Source organism: Sphaerodactylus townsendi, linkage group LG06, assembly GCF_021028975.2.
Source record: "Sphaerodactylus townsendi isolate TG3544 linkage group LG06, MPM_Stown_v2.3, whole genome shotgun sequence".
Lineage (NCBI taxonomy): Eukaryota > Metazoa > Chordata > Lepidosauria > Squamata > Sphaerodactylidae > Sphaerodactylus > Sphaerodactylus townsendi.
This window is the reverse complement of record NC_059430.1, coordinates 78706688-78726449: the sequence shown is the minus strand read 5'-3', so window position 1 is coordinate 78726449 and position 19762 is coordinate 78706688. Positions and strand designations below refer to the sequence as shown.

Sequence of the window (19762 nt, the reverse complement as noted above, 5' to 3'; positions counted from 1 at the left end):
GGCTATCCTTCACTTCCATAGTGGAAAGTCCGCTACTTCAAGACCACAATGTACTTCGGGAAACATTTGTCCATTACTAGTAGGTTCCTAGCTTCCATTAATATATTCCTTTTTCTCTGAGCAGATGCTCTGACACTACCATAACCATTGAAATGACAGGGCTTTTGTGAATTTTGTATAAACTGGACATCAGACCATGTCTAGGATCCTCGAGTGATAAAAGTTTTTATTTTATACAAAAAGTAATAAGAGATCCTTAATAACTCCTACATATTCATTTTACATATTTAAATTTGATATGCAATTATGATAGTATAATGTACATGCAAATAAAGGTTATTATTATTTGTATTATTATTTAAATAACAGATACAAAAGTGAAGTATAAGTAAACGTGTCAATTATACTATGCATCCATAACTTTACAAAAGCATGTGCTACATTAACTGCATGCCAGCAGTTATACTGGTCTCTCGCAATAAGGAAGACCTACCACTTATTGTTATTTATATATTCAGATTGGTTATATTTCAGATTAATGACTTCATTGATGTAAATTCTCTTTGCAAAAATAATAATCTAAAAGCTATAATATACATGTTAATAAACTAACATTCTATGAAACATTTCTGGCAACAAATTGTATCACAGACTTGATGCTACACAAATGTCCATGTTATTGGAAAGGCACATAAAAGAGGATTAAAGAAAGGTGCTAGCGCTAACATTCTTAGGCACAGCAGTTCTCAAATTGTTCTGAAGTAGTCAGTGGGATAACTATTACGCAACTGGCATTGTGATAGTGATGTTTGTAAATACAAAGGCTGGCTTGCCTAAATTCAACAACTCTCCTGATCCCATTTCCTAAATCTGAATTACTGAGCCATCTGTACAACAACAGCTTTCCAAGCCTTTTCTTTGTCAAAATCCTTCATGCTATTATTGGAGACCTTAAACAAAGAAAAAAAATCAATCACCATAACTGTAGATTATAGAAGCAGATGTACAATGTAGGTAGAACTACAACTATAGTTTTTCCTCTTAATATACCATACAACATACCAACATTAAGCATGAAAGATTAGGTAAAGGTAAAGTTTTCCCTTCAGTCATGTCAAACCCTGGGGTACCACTGCGAGCAGTGATTTCATAGGCAAGCCTCTTTTGTGGGGGTAGTTTGCCATTGCTTTCCCTGGCTATTCTTTACCCCCTAGCTACGAGCTAGGTACACATTTACCGACCAAGAATGGATGGCTGGTTGAGTTGACCATGAGCCAGCTGCCAGGATATCTGACCCACAGGGGGTTCGAACTTCTGACCGTGTGAGTGGCAGTGCAAACACTTAACCACTACGCCACGCGGCTCCTCATGAAAGATTACTTTATCATTAAATAACATTTTAAGTGAAACTCCTACTTCACAACAATGTTCCATATGTAAATACATATATGCATACGTGTGTGTGTGTGTGTGTGTGTGTGTGTGTGTGTGTGTGTGTCTGTGTGTAACGAGTTGATTGATTTTGCAAGAAACTAGGAAAGATTTATTACAGTCTAGAATCATAAAATAGGCCAATAACAGTGTTTAATTATCTCTGAGCAAGCACCAGGTCATTATTAACCCATGGGGTGATGTCACATGACAATGTTTACTAGGAAGACAATGTTTACAGGATAGTTTGCCATTGCCTTCCCCAGTCCTTTACACTTTACCCCCAGAAATCCACTTCATCAACCTTGGAAGGATGGAAGGCTAATTCAACCTTGAGCCAGCTACGTGCAACCAGCTTCCATCAGGATCAAACTCTGGTCTTGAGTAAAGTTTTGACTGCAGTACTGCAGCCAGTGGCGTATTTACCTAGGGAACATGGGGTACCCTATGTCCCCGGGCGCCCCCCCCCCCAGTGGAGGGCACAAAATTTTCAGGTTCGTTTGTGTGTGTTTTGTATTTTTTGGCCTGCAGGGGGAGCAGTTTTTAGACTAGCAGCACCAAAATTAGGAGACTCTCCTGATGATACCACCCAAGTTAGGTGAGGTTTGGTTCAGGAGGTCCAAAGTTATGGACTCCCAAAAGAGGTGCCCCCATCCCCCATTGTTTCCAATGGGAGCTAATAGGAGATGGGGACTACACCTTTGAGGGTCCATAACTTTGGACCCCTTGAATCAAACTTCACCAAACCTGGGTGGTATCATCAGGAGAGTCTCCTAAAGATACCCCGAAAGTTTGGTGCTGCTAACTTAACAATTAGTTAAGTGACTGACAGCAGGCACCCTCCAAATTTCCCCAGATTCCCCTTTTAAATCCACCCCCTTCGGCATGGACTTAAAGGGAGAATGTGAGGCCCCCAGTTTAAACATTGAAAGTGATGCTGCTTCAGGGTACGGGAGAATCCACCCCAAAATAGCATCATTTTCAATGTTGTTTTAACTGGGAACCCCAGATTCTCCTTTTAAGGTGGATTTAAAAGAAGCATCGGGGCTCCCGAGTTTAAACTCCATTGAAAGTGATGCTGTTTGGGGGTGGATTCCACTGTAGGTGTTTTGTGAGAGATGATGCTGACATTTGTTTGGTAAATGTTTTGCTGGGAGTGATTTGTGAGAGATTTACATGCTTAATACCCACTTGCACTGGCGTGGAGCTGTTTCTTAGGCTAACAACCTACCTCATAGGGTTGGTGTGAGGACAAAATTAGGAAAGAGAGTTGGTGGGGAGAGAGCCATGTGTGTTTTGCTGGGGGTGGGAAGTGTTTTGTGAGCTGGTGCAAAAATCATTGTTTGGTCGTGGTGGAGAAGGCCTTGTGTGTTTGGCCCATGGGGGAGGGGGAACCCAACCTCAGGTTTTGTCCACAGGCTCCAGTTTGCCTAGATACGCCTCTGACTGCAGCTTACCCCTCTGCCCCATGGGGAATATGGTTTCATTTCCCAAATGATCAGAAAAATTGTCTACCAAAAGCAATGATGAAATATCATTAATGCTCACCTCCGTTGTTTTATACTCTTGTTTACTTATTTGTGGAATAGTCCACAATGAATCACACATTTTCATTTTTGCCTTGAAGCTTACACATTGTATGACGGTGCCTGTGGTCAGGAAAGCTTGAATCAATAGCATCAGCATGAGAAGCAGCAGGAGAACATCATAAGACTGCTAAAATCAATACAGATAAGAACAGATTTTATTAATGCTAGTTATTATGATGTTTTATATCATACACAGATCACATTTTTGAAGATATTCGTTGTGATTTCCCACACTTTTCCCACACAAAATATTATTTTTCTTCCTTAGACATAGCCACTTTCTGTATTCCTGGGAGAACCTCTGTTTCCAGATACTGCTCCAGAAGCAGGAAGTGTATTTTCTCACAATTTAGCAGTCCAGGCTTCCCAGTTATCTACTGCATTTGTTCAAGCACACAAATGTGTACACTTAACAATTACATACATACAGGGGAGGTCTTCGCCAATGGGCAACCAGGGCAGATGCCCAGGATCTGCTACTAAGGGGACCCTCAATCACTCATCATCTCCTGGCAAAGGCAGGGGAGGGAGAAGAGTAGGCTTCTACTGCCCCCACTCTCACCTGCCCTGTCAGGGGTTTGGGCAGCCAGCTTCTGGTGAAAGCTCGCTCCCTACTTGTATGGGGCAACAGCCACCCCTTGCTTGGCCCAGCAGAAGGATGGCAATGATTCTGGACTTTTGCCAAGGCCCCAGAATTACTAAGATCACCCCTCCGTACATGTTAAATGCAGAATTAGACATAGAGGTTTACATCAGCATTGTAAGTACATTTTTGTACAGTCTGAAAACATTTTTTCTTCTCACAGATTTAATTATGGGCAAACTTTCTACCTATCACCTCTTGAATAAAATTTGGTAGGACTACCAGGCATCAAAAAAAGTTTTCCAGAGTCGTTGGTTGGCATGTTACAACAAACAGAACGAGATCACATTAATGCATATGATACAAAAGTAACAGAAGGGTATAATTCAGTCTTTAAAAGAACAATGAATACATTCTTCTTCCAACTCTCGTATATTAAAGTGAAATGTAAACAGATTGAAAACAACTGACAATCATTGCCAAAGCATCCCAAGAACTAGAAATTACATAAACATTCACTAGCTTGGGCTCTGATCAAATTGTGTGTTGACATGCTGCCTAAAATATGGAACTATAGACAAATAAAAACATAGATTGCAGACTTTGTTGTCTCTTTTGGTTCTGTCGCCCCTTTAGCTTCAAGCCCATAATTCTCAACCCCAGGCTTTAAGGCACTCCTATCTCTCTACAAGGTACTTGTGATCTTATGCACTCTAAAATCAATAAAAACAATCAGTAAACCTCAAAGATGAGATTTATATAAGCTTGCATTTCTTATAGTAAAAAAATAGGTAATTTTTACTTAATGTCACAGTATGTTACAATATAGGTTAATTGGCTACACATAAACATTTAGAACCAATACATACTTTAATGGCTGGTGGATAATTTTTAAAGATGTCAACAATTTGCATGATACTGAAGGACAAGTATCCAGAAGCTGTGAATAATAATGGAGAAGTGACACTGCTTATGGCAATCAGGACTTCTACCTATATTAAAAATAAAAATGTGTCCTTAAAAAATTATTAATCTGTAGAAAAAAAATTAAGAATCTGTACATCGGTGGATTATCTGCATACATTTATGTAAACAGAATATGCAACACATTATTTACAGAAAGAAACTCATATAGAACAGAGAATATGAAATATCAACTAAATTCATATTTAGGTACAGATACTTGTAAAGGAAGTTCCGAAGAGCTGAGTCAAATTCAAGTGATGCAGTTCTAGAACTAGTTGACTAGTCATTGGGACTTGATGGCTCATAGTTCTTACAGAATTCTTATGAGGAATTGCTGATCTTATAACAATAATACACAATATCACTAAAATCAGTTTCTTAGAAGTTTGGAAAACAGCAAAATAACATTGATCTTTTAAAAAAAGGTTTGTCTAATGTGTGTTCTGATAAATTGAAGGAAAGTATTATTAATAAATGGATCATTAGACACTTAAAAGAGCATGCCATGATCACCAAGAATCAGAATGGCTTCAATGCAGGGACGTTCGACCTTGCTAACTTCTAGGAGTTCTCTGAAAGTGCTGACAAGAATGTCAGAGTCATAGAGTGTTACAGATGGAAGGGACCTTGCAGATCATTTGACCCACCCCATCCCCCATTGCAGGAATACGTTAACGAGAGTGATCTGGTCATTATAGGCATCAGGACGTCTCCTAGCAGGTCAGCCCAGTGGTAGAAGGCCAGCAACCAGCCTGCATTAGGCAAGGGAGCTGCCTCCTGAGTAAGGGGGCATTACTCAGCCCATGTGATGTGAGGGAGGAAGCTTCTGGCCCACATAAGTTGAAAGAGATGCCATCTATCCAGGTGCCACATGAAGCAAGGGAAGGGGGTGCCTCATGTGTGAGGTGAAGGACATGGCTTCAAGTCCATGTAAGTCAAAGGAGGCAACTCCTGGCCCACAAAAGGTAATAAGCCCACCCAAGTGCTATGCAAGGTGAGGGAGCCTCATGGAGCAAGGCAGAAGCACTGGGCTTGTGCCAGTCACATATCTGCCACCTGGCCTGCACAAGCCGCATACAAGGCAAGGCAAGAAAAGTCTGGCCAGTTGGGTAGACAGCCTGCCTCTTTCTCCCTCCCTTCCTCTTTTGGAAGAGCTGGGCTGGCACAGGGTAACTGCTGCAAAATCAACCACTGACTTTACACATAGGTTCTCTGTTGTGGCCCCCACCTTCTGGAATGAACAGCCTGATGAGGTTAGGAAGGCTCCCACTTTCCTGGCTCCCACAAACTATGGAAAACTGAATTATATGGAAGGCCTTTTCTAAACAGGTAATAGGGTTCAACAGTGGAATATGCTGCTTCAGAGGATAGTGGTGTCTCCTTCTTTGGAGATGGCTGTGTATTCCTGCATGGCAGGGGGTTGGATTTGATGGCCCTTGTGGTCTCTTCCAGCTCTATGATTCTATACTTACCAAGCATTTGCTTGGATATTCAGCAGCCACGTGACTTGCAATGGCACTGGGAAAACACTTAAAGGAAATCAAAGTTTAAGATCAAATACTGGATACAAAACCTCAGACATGCTTGGGTTTCATAGAGCAATTCATATACAAAAACATGTTGATAATACCAACAGAGTTTTCAAGCTTTACTTTCCCTTTTTAGTGAAGTGGAATTATATTCAACTTGTTGTCCTTACATTATTCAAGTAACTTTTTTAATGAGGAGTTACTAAATGTTATTCACAAGCTCATAAATTAATTGTTATTTTCTCTGATTAACAGTCTTTCATTCCTGATAGAGCCTACACTGTTCTGTATCCAGAACTGGAATACAGCAGAATAATGTGGTAACTGGAGGATTTCCTATTGCAAATGCTTCGGGCAATTGTTCTAAATCAAAGTGAGCAAATTGTTTCATGAAAAGTTAGATTTAACGGTATAATACCTACAGCCACTAAGATCCAAAAGAAAGTAACTGAAAGATATGGGCCCGAGACCAGTACATCCATGTTCAAAGCAATTATTCCACCAAACACAGCGGAAATGCCAATTATAACTTCAATGACCTAAAAGTGCAAAAAAAGAAAAAGAAAAAATTACTTAAATATTATTGATTCACTGGAGATTTATAGAGATTAAGAATCTGAATCCTTCTTACTGAATATGATTTCAATATCCGTGTAGGAAAGCGGACATTATTCAATGTGCTGGAACTGTCATATACAGTCATCTGAAAGGAAGAAGAAAACCATAACCAGAACAACCAAACAATGCACCACACAGTAGAACTCACTTTAAGCATTAATCAGATGTTAAGCGCCACAAGCATGTAGTAACTGCTCTTCATATGTATTCACTTTCAAAAAAAGGAACAGAGGTTGAACTCATATTGCTCACAGAACACTACTGGTGTATGTGCTATCCAAGAAAAATCTTTCCTTTTTCTACTACCATCTTTTTGCACATAATGCTAACATAACCCCTATGTTAATAATGGGATGACGCAGAAAGGAGTGGAGACTGAACTCATGAAGTTGAAGGAAGCATATTATAAGCTCTTTAACACATTGTTTAATGTAACTGCAATATTGTTGGAAACTAGTGGGGGGAAGGAGTTGTTGTTTTTTGCTATATTGTAAATGTTATAATTTATTGTTTCGGGGCTGTGTGTGTGTAATTGGTGAGAGTTCTTTTGGGGACCTTCATCATCTCAAATCCAGTACACCAAGCATCTGGAGTCTTCATGAGCCACACATTTGCAAGAACAAATGGACTTGGCATTACTGGACTGTAATTAAAGGGACATGAAATGAAATTAAACAGGACCTTGTATTGTTATGTTAAATGTTAATACTGAATGAGTGTTGTATGTTAAGGAAAAGTAAACAATTTTGTTTAAAAATGTAGTTGTTGCAAAACTCCTTCCAAGTTCCGCTCCGCTGAACCCATAAACTGAGGTTACACTAACAAAAGCCAATCTGGCATAAGAATAATTCAAGCAGGCTTCAGAGGCATTGGGGTAGCCAGAAAAGCTGTGTGCCACCTGATCCCAGCATGCAATTCTCCCTCACTGCCTATGCAGACTCCTTTCTAATTACTTTACTCCTTTCTAATTACTGCATTGATTTGAGTGAGCTTAGACCAGTGATGTACCGCTAAGGTGCATGCCATTTGAACATGTGGCAGGGGAGCGGGCACCAGCAGGGTCCTTGTGGGACCCGGCCAGTGCCCGGCGGCTCCCTTCGTGCTGCTCAGGTGAGTGCCACAGTCGCAGGCCAGCTCCTGCACTCCCTGGCCTCCATGCTGACAGGAAGGCCAGCTGCAGCCACGACACCCACCTTAGCCACCTGCTGCTGAGCCGCAGCCACAGGCCAGCTCCTGCCCGAGAGCCAGCCTTCCTGCTGACAGAAAGGCCAGCTCTCAGGCAGGAGCCAGCCCGCCACTGCCGCGCCCACCACTGCTCGTCACTGAAGCCCCACCCTGGCATCCCTGCAGGCTGGCTCCTGCCCTCCCCAGGGAGGCCAGGGGCCCAGGTGGGGGGCGCAGACAGGCACCGCGGTAGCAGGTCAGCCCCTGGAGGGCAGGAGCCAGCCTGCCGCCGTGGCACCCACCCAAGCCGCCTTCCCCCCAGCCTCCCTGCAGGATGGCAAAATTAAGGGGGCCCGGGGTCCGGTGGGGCACCCAGAGCAGGTGTTGTGCCTGGAGCAGGTGTTGCCCCTGGACACCATTTCCCCCAGTACGCCCCTGGCTTAGACTGCACTAGTCTCATAGGATTTCACTGTATATTATGTTAAGTATAATCAATTTATTAGAAACATTAAATATTTTTAATTTAGAAGTGTATAACTACAAAGCTACAATAGATTTGCTAGACTTTAAGGAATCATAGGGTTCTCTGGTTATCACACATATGATAAATTTGGGTATGGACTATACTACTTTCAGATTCAAAATGGAATGATCTTCTATATTTAAAAAGAAACAACAAATAGCCCCTTCAGAACACAGAAAACTAGATGTCAGGAAGAAAAATCCAGATGTCAGGAAGAAAAATCCAGAAAAATCCGTGTTTCCCGAGGAGGGCCGGCTTGCTTCCTCCTTCCGCCCTTCTGGCCACACTTCCCTCCAGCAGCGGCCGCCTGACCTTTCAGTTTTCTTCCCCCTCCCCCCCGGCGCCACTCAGCTCGGGACTGGGACTGGGTCCAATCGCCTGGGCCTCCGTGTCTTCCCACGGCAGCCGGCTCGCTTCCTCCTTCCAACGCTCCGCTCGCGCCTTCCTGCCGCAGCGGGCCCCTGGCTGTCTCCAACGGCTCAGAGGAGTGGCACATGCGCACCAGATGCCACCTCTGCCTATCGGATTTACCTGCCTCAGGTGTGGTACCTGAGGCTTCCAAGGAGCAGAAAACATGCTCGCACAGATGAGCAGCATTCCCTGAAAGTTTCAGGGCATTTGCTTCAGCAGTTCCTGAGTTAGACCGTGAGTAACAAACACATGGTTAGCTTTTTATATAGATAGATATATATCTCTATGCCATTAAAGCTTCAATGGCTCATTTCCACATATTAAGCCTCTACTAAAGAGACAAGGCATTTTTCTTTATCATGTATGTGCATATTTAGAGACAGAGAGAAAGGGAGGGAAATATTGATTTTTCTTTTATCAAGTATATCCAGTAACACGATAAAGGTGTGTGCCACATGATGAAAATGGGAAAACTTACTTTCTTCTTCCTGCAGCACTCCTCATTAGATCTAGCTGAAATTATCACAGTAGTTGCCATAAAAATTTCCAGTAGAATTAAGAGAATCAAGTTGAAATTTATCTGTGCACAAAATCCAATTAACAGATTAACATATTGAATTAGAATACTTACAAAATAATACATCAAACAGTCCCAAGTTTAGCCCTGCATAGAATTTAAAAAGGAGGAAATGCATCATTGGATCGCCTGATATCCCAGAAGTTAAGCACGGTCAGTACTCCAAAGCAAACTCTGCATATGAAGGCAATGACAAACTACCTCTGCTTAATCACTTGCCTTGAAAGCCCTTGCTGGGTTGCCATAAATCAGCTTTGACTTGATGGCACATTACACACACACACACACACACCAGATTAAGAAGCTGGTCCAACTCAAACATTATATCTGTGTTACTGTAACTATTAAAATGTATGATGTATTGCATATTCCATTTACACAAATGTATGCAGGAACTTCCAGTGGTTAATTTCAAAGAACTCACTACCTCTCAAATATAGGGGATTGTATGATTTCATTAATAGTGAACTGGATGAGAAATCATTCCATATAAGTAGGTTCCCATGTGACAGAAAAATAGTTATGTTCCTTTTTAATTGATATAATATTTCCATTAAAACAATATAACATTTGAATCAGACTTGCTTTGCAGCTCACTTATTTTATTTTATATATAATTGCTTGGTGCAAAAAGGGATTTAAATTCCTTGAGTATTTGCAATCTTAAATTTAAGTGCGCTGGTAGACTGCACCCAAGACAACAGAGCATAATAAATGCCCCCCTGTGAGCGGATGGTCACCTTGAAGTAGGCAGTGAGATGTCCACAGCTAAAAAAACCCTACTCTGTACTCAGGAAAGTTGAATAACTACTGTCCTGTTGCAAATACCATTCTCGAGCTACTGAATGAGTGGTGGCTCAGCAACTTCAGGGATTCTTGAAAGAAGTGGATTGTTTGGATCCAGTTTGGATTCCAGTTCAGTTTCAGATTATGAAGAAGGTTACAGATTTATATCCTACCTTTCTCTCCTGTAAGGAGACTCAAGGTGGTTTACAAGCTCCTTTCCCTTCCTCTCCCCACAACAGACCCTTTGTGAGGTAGGTGGGGCTCAGAAGAACTGTGACTAGAAATGTCACCCAGAAGGAACGTAGAAGTGTGGAAACATAACTGGTTCACCAGATAAGCCTCTGCCACACAGGTGGAGGAGTGGGGAATCAAACCATGTTCTCCAGATTAGAATCCACTTGCTCTTAAGCACTACACCACCTGGCACTCAGACCAAAACAGTCTTAGTCACCCTGGTGAATGACCTGTGTCAAGAGATTAACGGGGGGAATGCTATCCTAGTTTTTTGCCAGGACCTCTCAGCAAATTTGATGTCATCTATCAAGGTACAGTCAAACCTTGGTCTTCATTGCCCTCGGAGATCAACGGTTTCAGTCTTCGCTGGTCGCCCCCAGCTGTTTGGTCGCCTCGGAGATTGGGGGTCGCCTCGGCTTCTGTCGGCTTCTGAGGCAACTTTTGGATATATCTGGTGTGCCATTTGCGTTGCGCTTGCGTAAACGGCGTACCTCAGAGTGTGCCATTTTCGGCTTTCGCTGCCCGTCGCCGGACGGATTAACGGCGAAAACCGAGGTTCCACTGTATCCTGGACCATCTTTTGGAATTAGAACTGGGAGACCCTGTCCTTTGTTGGTTTCAGTCCTATCTCAACAGTGTGATCCGGGGGGGGGGGGGTGTTCCTCCACCCCCTGATCTTAGGTCTATAAAGTTCCATATTGTTCACCATGCTCTTCAAAATCTATGTAAAGCCATTGGGAGAGGTCATCTAGGGAGTTGGGCTGAGTTGCCACCAATAAGAGTATAATACCAATATCTATCTCAAGCTTCTGGCAGATCCCAGGGATCTGCAAAAACAGGTATACAGGGGCACTTTTAAGATGGATGAAGGCTAACAGATTGGCAGGGCAGGGGAGGTTTGACCCAGAAATTGGGATATCTCTTGTTCTGAATGAGGTTTGTAGCCTGGGAGTGCTGTTAGATTAGACCTTCCAGTTGGATGAACACATGGCACTAGTGGCCAGGGGTGCTTTTCACCAGTTTTGGTTTATGAGTTAGCTGCAGCCCTTCCTGGCCAGGAAAGATCTTGCAACTGGTGTGAATGTTCTGGTAACCTTTAGAATAGATTACTGTAATGCATTGTACTTGAGACTGGAATAAATAACTATATCAGAAGTGGGACTTACTTCCAGGAAGGCATTCTTGAGATTGCACTGAAAGTGATATTTTTCCCTAAGAAAGAACATTAATTTAGTGTGGAAATGGAACTATAGTTGACACAGATATGGAACATGAAATGGAAATGTCCGGAACTGTATCAACATTTTAAAATGCAGATAACCATATTTCCCAGAATGTCTCTTTAAAGTCAAAACACAGAGATAGCCCAAATTATTTCATTCTATGTTTTTATGTAGTGAAAGGATATTAAACTATTTTGGGTCACACACAGTACCTCAGCAGAATATGAATCAGCATCTGGGTCACATACTTCATGACTGCAAGATCAGTTGGTTCATTCACACAGATATGGTATCACAGTCAGCACTTTTTCACATAGTCAGGAGTTAGGTACAATGCTTTTTCAGTGATATCTTGCATTTATCTACAAATTATCAATTAATGTGTAATCTAGCACTGTGAAATCAAATGGGGTGTGTGTATATCCCCAAGAACAGAAAACATTCTATTTAGGAAAAAATCACAATCTAAGCTTAATGAAGCTGCTTAATGTGTACATGTTTAAGAGACAATACCATCTTCCTCAGAACCCATTTCTGACTATAAATCTTAGTCCTGTGGCCATTCATAGGTGCGTGTGCCTTAGATCCCTGAGCACATCCCTGTAATTGTGTGGGCTCCTTTTCCCTCTTCCCTTTCCCCTACTGTTTTCATTGGACCCTTCATCTGCAAGACTGATAACTATCATCCCTACCTGAAACTGTATCCAACATCCTTTCTCTCTTAGTTATCTCTGGTATGCCTTGTGCATGCATGTTCAGTGCTACAAAATATATTCTTTGTTTTTCACTATTTCATTAATAAAACTCAATTGTTAATTTTACAACAGTCTGCTCTATTGAGAGTCACGATTATCCCCATAAACATAGGTTATAGATCTCAAATTACACATACCTGCTAAGGTCTATTTCCAATAACTAATTTCCAAAATACAAGTGGAGACAGCCTACTTTGGGTAACACGTCAACCAGCTTAGAAGTCTGTAGCTATGATTAGGGTTGCACAATAAAGGTAATATTGATTGTTGTTGTTTATAACTCACATTTATTGCTGTAGGATTCAAGACAAGTTTGCATCCAAACCAAACTAAACATGTGGTCGTAATTGCAAATGTAGAAACAAAGAGCATCTGAAAATTTGGTATCTGTAAAACAATTTCAAAAATTTAGTATTTTACTTCAATTAAACAATATGTTAATAATGAATCTAGCATGAACACATCAACACATGAAGCTGCCTTATATTAAATCACATCATTTCAGAATATTGGTACTTCAAGATCAGTACTGTCCACTCATGCTAGCTAGCAGCTTTCTAGCACCCCAGGTGGAGGTCCTTCATTTCACCTACCACCTGATCCTTTCAGATGTAGGTACCAGGAATTGGACCTGGACCTTCTGCATACCAAGCTCTGCCACTAAGACTCCCCAAGATAGGATCCTAAACAGATCTACTCAGAATTCTACTCAGTGAGACTTGTGCCCAGGAAAATGTTAGGACAGTACTGTAAAACACTTACCATGTTCACTTTGTTTCTGGCTATGGCAAAACTTACAACTGCTGCAGGAATACACTAGGGGGAAAAAAGAGGAAACTTATAATTTAAACCAGAATTTCAATATAGATAAATATTCCTTTATGAAAATGGTAATTATGATGAAATAGGCAACATTCAATTTGAACCTGTACAGAATTCCCACATCTGACTGGGTAGTCTGACTGGGTAGATTTAAGCCAAATAGATTTCAGTCTAAACATGTTCAGTGGGCTTCTGTGGTGTATTTGGCTACTAACTTAGGGCACAATATCCAAAGAGCTACTTTAAGTAAATATGAAAGCTCAGTCTTGCCACAAAAGTTCTGTTATTTTTCCCTTTGAACAGCACATCCCCCATAATACAGACCCAAACTACTTTTGAGACATCTCCTTTCAGTTCTCCACATCTTATGACAAAAAGCAATGTAAAAACTCAGAACAAAAATCAGAAAATTTGAAGAGGAGGCAGCATTTCCCCCCTCATTTCCCCCAGCCTCCCCCCCCCTTTTTTTTTTCAAGTGGAGAAACTGGAAAATTTGGGCAGCATGCAAAAAAATTCCAAAGAAGCATTTTTTCTTAATGACCTAAAAACAAAGTACAGATCGCCATGGAGACTTTTCATCAGAGCCAGCTGCAGGTTCCCATAGGAAATTCAGTTCTCAAGCACATTTGGATCAAGAAGACAATGACATGTAGGGAGAAGGCACTCCTGCTTCCACCTTCCCTGTGCTATTTTTCTAAACTGAAATGGCCTGGGGGGCTTTATTTGCCCAATTGGAGATCTGCATTTGTACTGGTAAACTATGTGTGAAGCTACCAGTGTGGCAACCAGTTCTTTCTACAGATGTTTTGGGTCATGAAATAGTGTGGAGAGAAGTCAGAAGACCCTTCTCCCTGTAATCCTGATCCAACAGGGCAAATAACATCTCTAGAGCCATTTCAGGTAAGGAAGTTGGTGTGGTGAGGAACACTGAAGACCCTCTTCCTGCTGCATTGTGATCCTGATCTAAATTGGGCCCTTGCAGTACTTGGAATCTGAGTTCCCTGAAGCTTCCATCTGGATACTGGGAATATAAATGGAGTGGTGGAAAGAAAGATGAACGTTTAAAAGGTAACAGCTAGGTTAGGCCTGCTTTTAGCTGGATTAGAAACTTTAGAAGTATGTTCACATACATATTGAAGGAACAAAAATTAAATTCAATCATGAATAAATATAAGCATATATCCAACTAACCATGGATTTTATGGAGTGAGATTTTCCCATTTATCTGAAACTAATAAGTAGGAGTGTCAACCAATAAGTGGGAGTCAGTAGGAACATCATCTTCCCCATACCTTTTCCTCTTTCCCTCTTTCTCCTGGCAGCTCCCTGCTTCCTTATTTTCTTCCCACTCAACATCCTATCTAACCTCCACCCCACACTTCAGTTTTATTTATTATTTATTTGCTTCATTTATATTTTGCTTTTGTCCCCAATCAGGACTCAAGCTCACATCATTCTCCTATCCTCACATCTTCCCTGTTAGGAGGATAAGGCTGAGAGAGACTTGCCCAAGGGTACCCAGAAAGCTTCCTTCACAAATTAAGGATTTGAACCTGACTCTCCTCTATCCTAGTCTGACACTTGAATCACAACAGCACACAGGCATTCAACCTTCTCTTCTCCTGGCAGTTGCAAAAGTTATGCACGTAGCTCAAGTGAGTAGTACAGTGGCTACTGCCAAGGGCAAACTATACAAGTTGTGTGGAAACTACTCCTTGGTCCAAGAAAATTATGTGGCGTTGTTAGAGCCATCACCTCACATCGGTGAGTTGCACAAACTGCATGTAGCAAGCTGCTACGAGGCCTGGTCCCAATGAATCCTCCCCCGCAGGGCAGGATAGGATGGAGCAGGGGTGGAGCAGAAGGCCAGGTAACCCTACCCCCTGCCTTTTACTTGCAGAAACAAAATTGTGAAAACTGGCAAAATTATTGTGGTAGCCTGGCAACCTCCACAGTGACCACTGAGGTCTCAGAGGGCATTAATTTCTTAAAGATACAGAGACTGCATCGATTATTTTAAAGTGGGTTGGTTCCTCGTTGTTTTTTTAGATTTCTTTTTTTCTGCAAACCTAGATTTTTCTCAGGTTTGCAAAAAAATCTGTCTTGTCTGTTCATGTCTCAGATCTCTAAATTTAAGTATGCAATAGTAGGGCCACCCTGATAATTAGATACATTGATATTTAGTTGAAACTTCCATATAGCCACAGTAACAACCAAAAAAGTATGCTTACTGAACCTGCTGCGCAGCGTAAGTAATCCATTTCAGATGGAAAAACATTCCCCAAATAAAGTGAAAATCCAGAGGTAGCAAGGATGCAGGTCTGAAATGCAATAATTTGACATTAATCAGTACTATAGAGAAAAGTGAGCTTCTCTCAGAATATAATTTACTGCACCCTGAATAATTTCTTTGTACTAGTGATACTGAAATCAAGTATCAAATGATTTAAAGGTCAAAACAACATGTTTTGTTATTTGTAAATTCTAGAGCTATTATGCAATACAATATAAAAAGAATAACTTGGAAATTATTCATGCTTAGCCAGGGCAATATAGATATCAATTAAAGGCTTTCAACATAATGTCAATCCATGGCTGAAAGCATGCCTGAGCCTTGACATTCTCTCTTTCCTTTAATGCTCGTTCCTTCACACACTTTCTATTTCGCAGCAAAACAGATTTTGCTGTTCCATCCACCTGTGCAGCCCATTAGCACACCAGAACCCCATGCTAGGAGAGCTGCTTTTTGTGCTCTTCCCCTCTCTCAATTAATGACTCCTCAGCTTGGCAACCACTTAGACAGAAGGCAGGTAGAAGTGTAGAGGTGAAAAGGAGCTGCAAATTTTGAAACTGACAAATGCAGCCAAATGCAATTGCAGGAGCATATGTCATCCTCAGCCACAGCACGCAGAAGAATACAGGGGATGGCCAATCAGCAGAAGGAACTCTAGGGACGCTGAAGGCAGAGTCTCTCAAGGCTGCCTCCTGTTTTCTAATTTTTTAGGCTTTCTCCAAGGAACACATTAACAACCTCCCTGAAAGTGGAAGGAAAAATCGAGAGACTTTCACGTGTGTGTGTGTGTGTGTGTGTGTGTGTGTGTGTGTGTGTGTGTGTGTGTGTGTGTGTGTGTGTGTGTGTGTTGCTGTTAAGTCTCAAATGACTTGCAGCAACCCCCACAAGATGTCAAGGCAAGAGCAATTCTGAGGTGATTTATCATTGCCTGCTTCTGAGTCACGCCTCTGGTATTCCTTGGAGATCTCTCATCCAAATACAGTGGAACCTCGGTTTTCGTCAATAATCCGTCTGGGAAACCTTGGGAAAATCCAAAACCAACGAAAACCAAGGCAAACACTGGAAAGCAATGGAACTGCATGGGTCGCCGTTTGTTGTTGCAAAATTAGCGTACACACGCCAACAAAATCCGACGAAAACCGAAGCAAACGTTGAAAGCCAAGACAAAATTTTCGGGGAAAGAATCGACAAAAACCAAAACCAACAACAACTAAAACTGAGGTTCCACTGTACTTGCCAGGATTGAGGCTGAAAGTATGTGACTGTACCAAGCAAGTTTCTATGTCAGAGTATGATTTGCCACATTTTTTGTTAGTGTAACTTTCCACCTTCAACAGGCGGCAAGCCAGACCTGGAAGGGCTTAGGGAGCTGAGTAACTTCAGACATGCCTCCAGAACCACCCACTACCACACCAGAATAGGGACCTATGCCTCAGTTCTGCTGACAGATGACCACTGCAGGACTGTACCAGCATCCTTGATAGCAAGAATTCAACAACAATTTTTTTTCAGTTGTGACACTGAATTAAAAAAAAAACCTCACCGAAGAACTAAAATGAAACTAAAGAAATAATTTTTACTTTGGCAGGTATGCTGACAAAACATTTAAAACATCTCACCAAAGGCACACAGCTTGTTTGCACTTTATGATTACGCAGTTGTGCATTCGAAAGAACATTTCAGCTGCTGATTAAATGAAAAACTCCTACAGCCTCAGTGACTGCTACAACTACCAAGAATTTTACATATGATGGCAGTGTAAAAAGAACTACAGCAATTGGAGCACCTGCTAATAAGTATGACTTTCTTTAAATTATGATGGCTATATTTGCTATGTGGGAGTATTTTCCAAATGAATTACAAGAGCTAATTTTCTTCATCCTCATTAAGCACATTGGGCAGTCCAATCCAGAGGGGGCCCCGAATCTCCATCTGGAGCCAGTGCGGCCCTGTACTGGTGTGAATGTCCATTCTGCAAGCGCAAGGAGCAAATGCACCAGCAGAGGGGCAATTTACCTGGGGGTCAGACACCTCACAGCTCTGAGATGCCCAGCCCAGAAGCAACAGCTCATTCTCAAGCCCACTGGAGCAAAAAGCTGCATGGTGTGGCCAGGGGCATTCCAGGGCAGGACAAGGGATGGAGTCTAGCTTAGTCAATTTCCACTGCCTGCCCAGCCCCTGTATGTCAGCAAAGCCAGCCTTGGAGATACACCATGATTTTTGTGGCACATCTCCACTTTCCCCTATGGGAGATTCTTGAAGTCTGTTAACTTTTCAGGCTTCCCATGACATGGGAAAGCCCTTTGGAGGGGGCTGGGGGGCACCAGAGAGGCGCCATCCCCATTCACCCAACAGCTTGGGATTGGACTGACATTCCCCAGAAATGGAACATACTAAATTATACATAGAGTACTATCATACACCCAGCCTGAGAATCTTTAGGAAGCATAATAAAACTTACCTGTTTGAGATAAGCTAAACTGGAAAGGCTTGAGGATGCCTCTGAGAACAATAACCTTATGTTTTACTGATTGTTGTTGTCAAGGCAACTACAAATCTTAATAAATAAATTAATAAGATTTTCATCTTACTTAGCTTTAAAAAATTTGCTGTCTAATACAAAGTACTCCTTCGGATTTTCTTGTACTTACAAAACAAACCCATAAAAAGGTAACTATTATTTATATGATTATATATTATTGTAATATTGTATACTAAAATTATTGTTGTGGCTTATCTTCACTAACTGGAGAGAAGATGGCATGGCACCAAATTCATGGTTCAATAATTTTAAAAACAAAATAACAAGTCAGTTATTTTAAGTATCCCTTAATTCCAAATTGTTTAGTAAAACTGGTTATGATGTATATGCCATTATCTTACACAGCTGTAACTGAGGGGATCAGAATAACTTACAGTACTTACCCCCATCAGTAAAGAGTAGATCCAAGTTTTATAACTGAAACAAGGATGAAATCTCTTTGATAGTTGAAGATCACTAGATTTCATATCTGAAGCATAATTTCCATTTTCTTGTTTTCCACGTTCCAATGTTGGCATCCTGTCATAACTAAATTCTTCCCTATAAGCTTCTTCCTTGGTCATACTTTAAAGAGAAAACAAACAGTAATTTAATTTGAGTGGATTTGGAGGGGTCAAACTATATTTTACCTTGCTTTCTGAGAAAATAAATTCTTCATTCATATGAATATGAGACTTCATATTGAATTAGTGACTCATGCTGTTGGTCAAGCAAGGTCAGTATTGTTTGCTTTGAGTGATTGGCAGTGGCTCTCTGGGGTCTTAAATGGAGGTTTTTCACATTATCAGTTACTACCTGATACCTTTTATTAGAGATGCCATGGGCTGAACCTGGGACCCTTTACACACCAAGCAGACATCCTACTACTGTGCCACAACTCTCTGTGAATTATACAGTTTATGTCCTGCCCCTAAAAAGATTAAACAGAAGCTGTCCTATACATTTCAATACTGTCCTTGCGCTTAAGACTGATATGGACCCAAATATACTTCATATATCTATTTTCTAGAAATATACAAGTTTCTTCAAAATGAGACACACAGACTTCCAGATAAATGTGTTTAGAAGTTAGGTATAAATTATTGAGTAAACACAGTCAGTAATGTTGGAAGATATCTTTTCAATCAATTGAGCAAGTTTTCCAAGCATAGTTGGCAGCCACAGAATGGAACCAAATAAACAAGTACAGAAAACATTTTATATAAGTGGCCTCTGTTAAAATATGAGACTCATTCTATATTTCTAAACTACTTCTCAGCAACTTTTCACTTTACCAAGAAATGAAGAACTATTTTTTCACACACAGGGTCCTAACTTTCATTTAGCAATAATTAGCAAAAAGTGGTAAGGGATTAAAATGTTTCAATTGCAGCAGATGTTTCTATCTGGCAAAACTGTTTTTCAAATACAGCTCACCATTTTAAATTTTGTTTCCCCACCGCATTGAACTACTCCTTCATAAGAGCAGACAAATGACTATAGCATGACCACATATTTATTAGCAGTACAAATATTTTGTACTTACCTTAAATTTACTATGTAATAGTGTGCTTCAAATAGTTTTGTGGGTAGAGCTGTCTACACACTTCGTTAGTCTCACTGTTTAGTGATTCATGCTCTCTTTGAAAAGTTTGGTCATCCACTTTGGCTTTCAACAAGATCTATTCATATGTGGAACAAAAGCAAAGCAAAAACCTCAGTGAAGCCAGGGGACAG

The 19762-nt window shown here is 41.1% G+C and overlaps 1 protein-coding gene across 2 annotated transcripts; it reads right to left on the bottom strand.

The window, feature by feature from the left end:
• Positions 1–199: 199 nt before the first annotated feature.
• On the bottom strand, positions 200–19707 carry MLC1 (modulator of VRAC current 1). Of its 2 annotated transcripts, none has more exons than XM_048499633.1 (12): positions 19572–19707; positions 18430–18610; positions 15443–15532; positions 13152–13205; positions 12675–12776; positions 9293–9394; positions 6730–6801; positions 6521–6637; positions 6042–6098; positions 4473–4595; positions 2980–3147; positions 200–950 (listed from the first exon to the last, which is right to left on the bottom strand). In XM_048499633.1, exons 2-12 carry the CDS (start codon positions 18607–18609, stop codon positions 876–878), a joined length of 1140 nt encoding a protein of 379 aa, XP_048355590.1. In that variant the 5' UTR covers position 18610; positions 19572–19707; the 3' UTR covers positions 200–875. The 2 variants fall into 2 exon arrangements, with proteins under 2 accessions (XP_048355590.1, XP_048355591.1); XM_048499634.1 differs by having other exon boundaries at positions 2980–3144.
• Between the last annotated feature and the right edge of the window lie 55 nt (positions 19708–19762).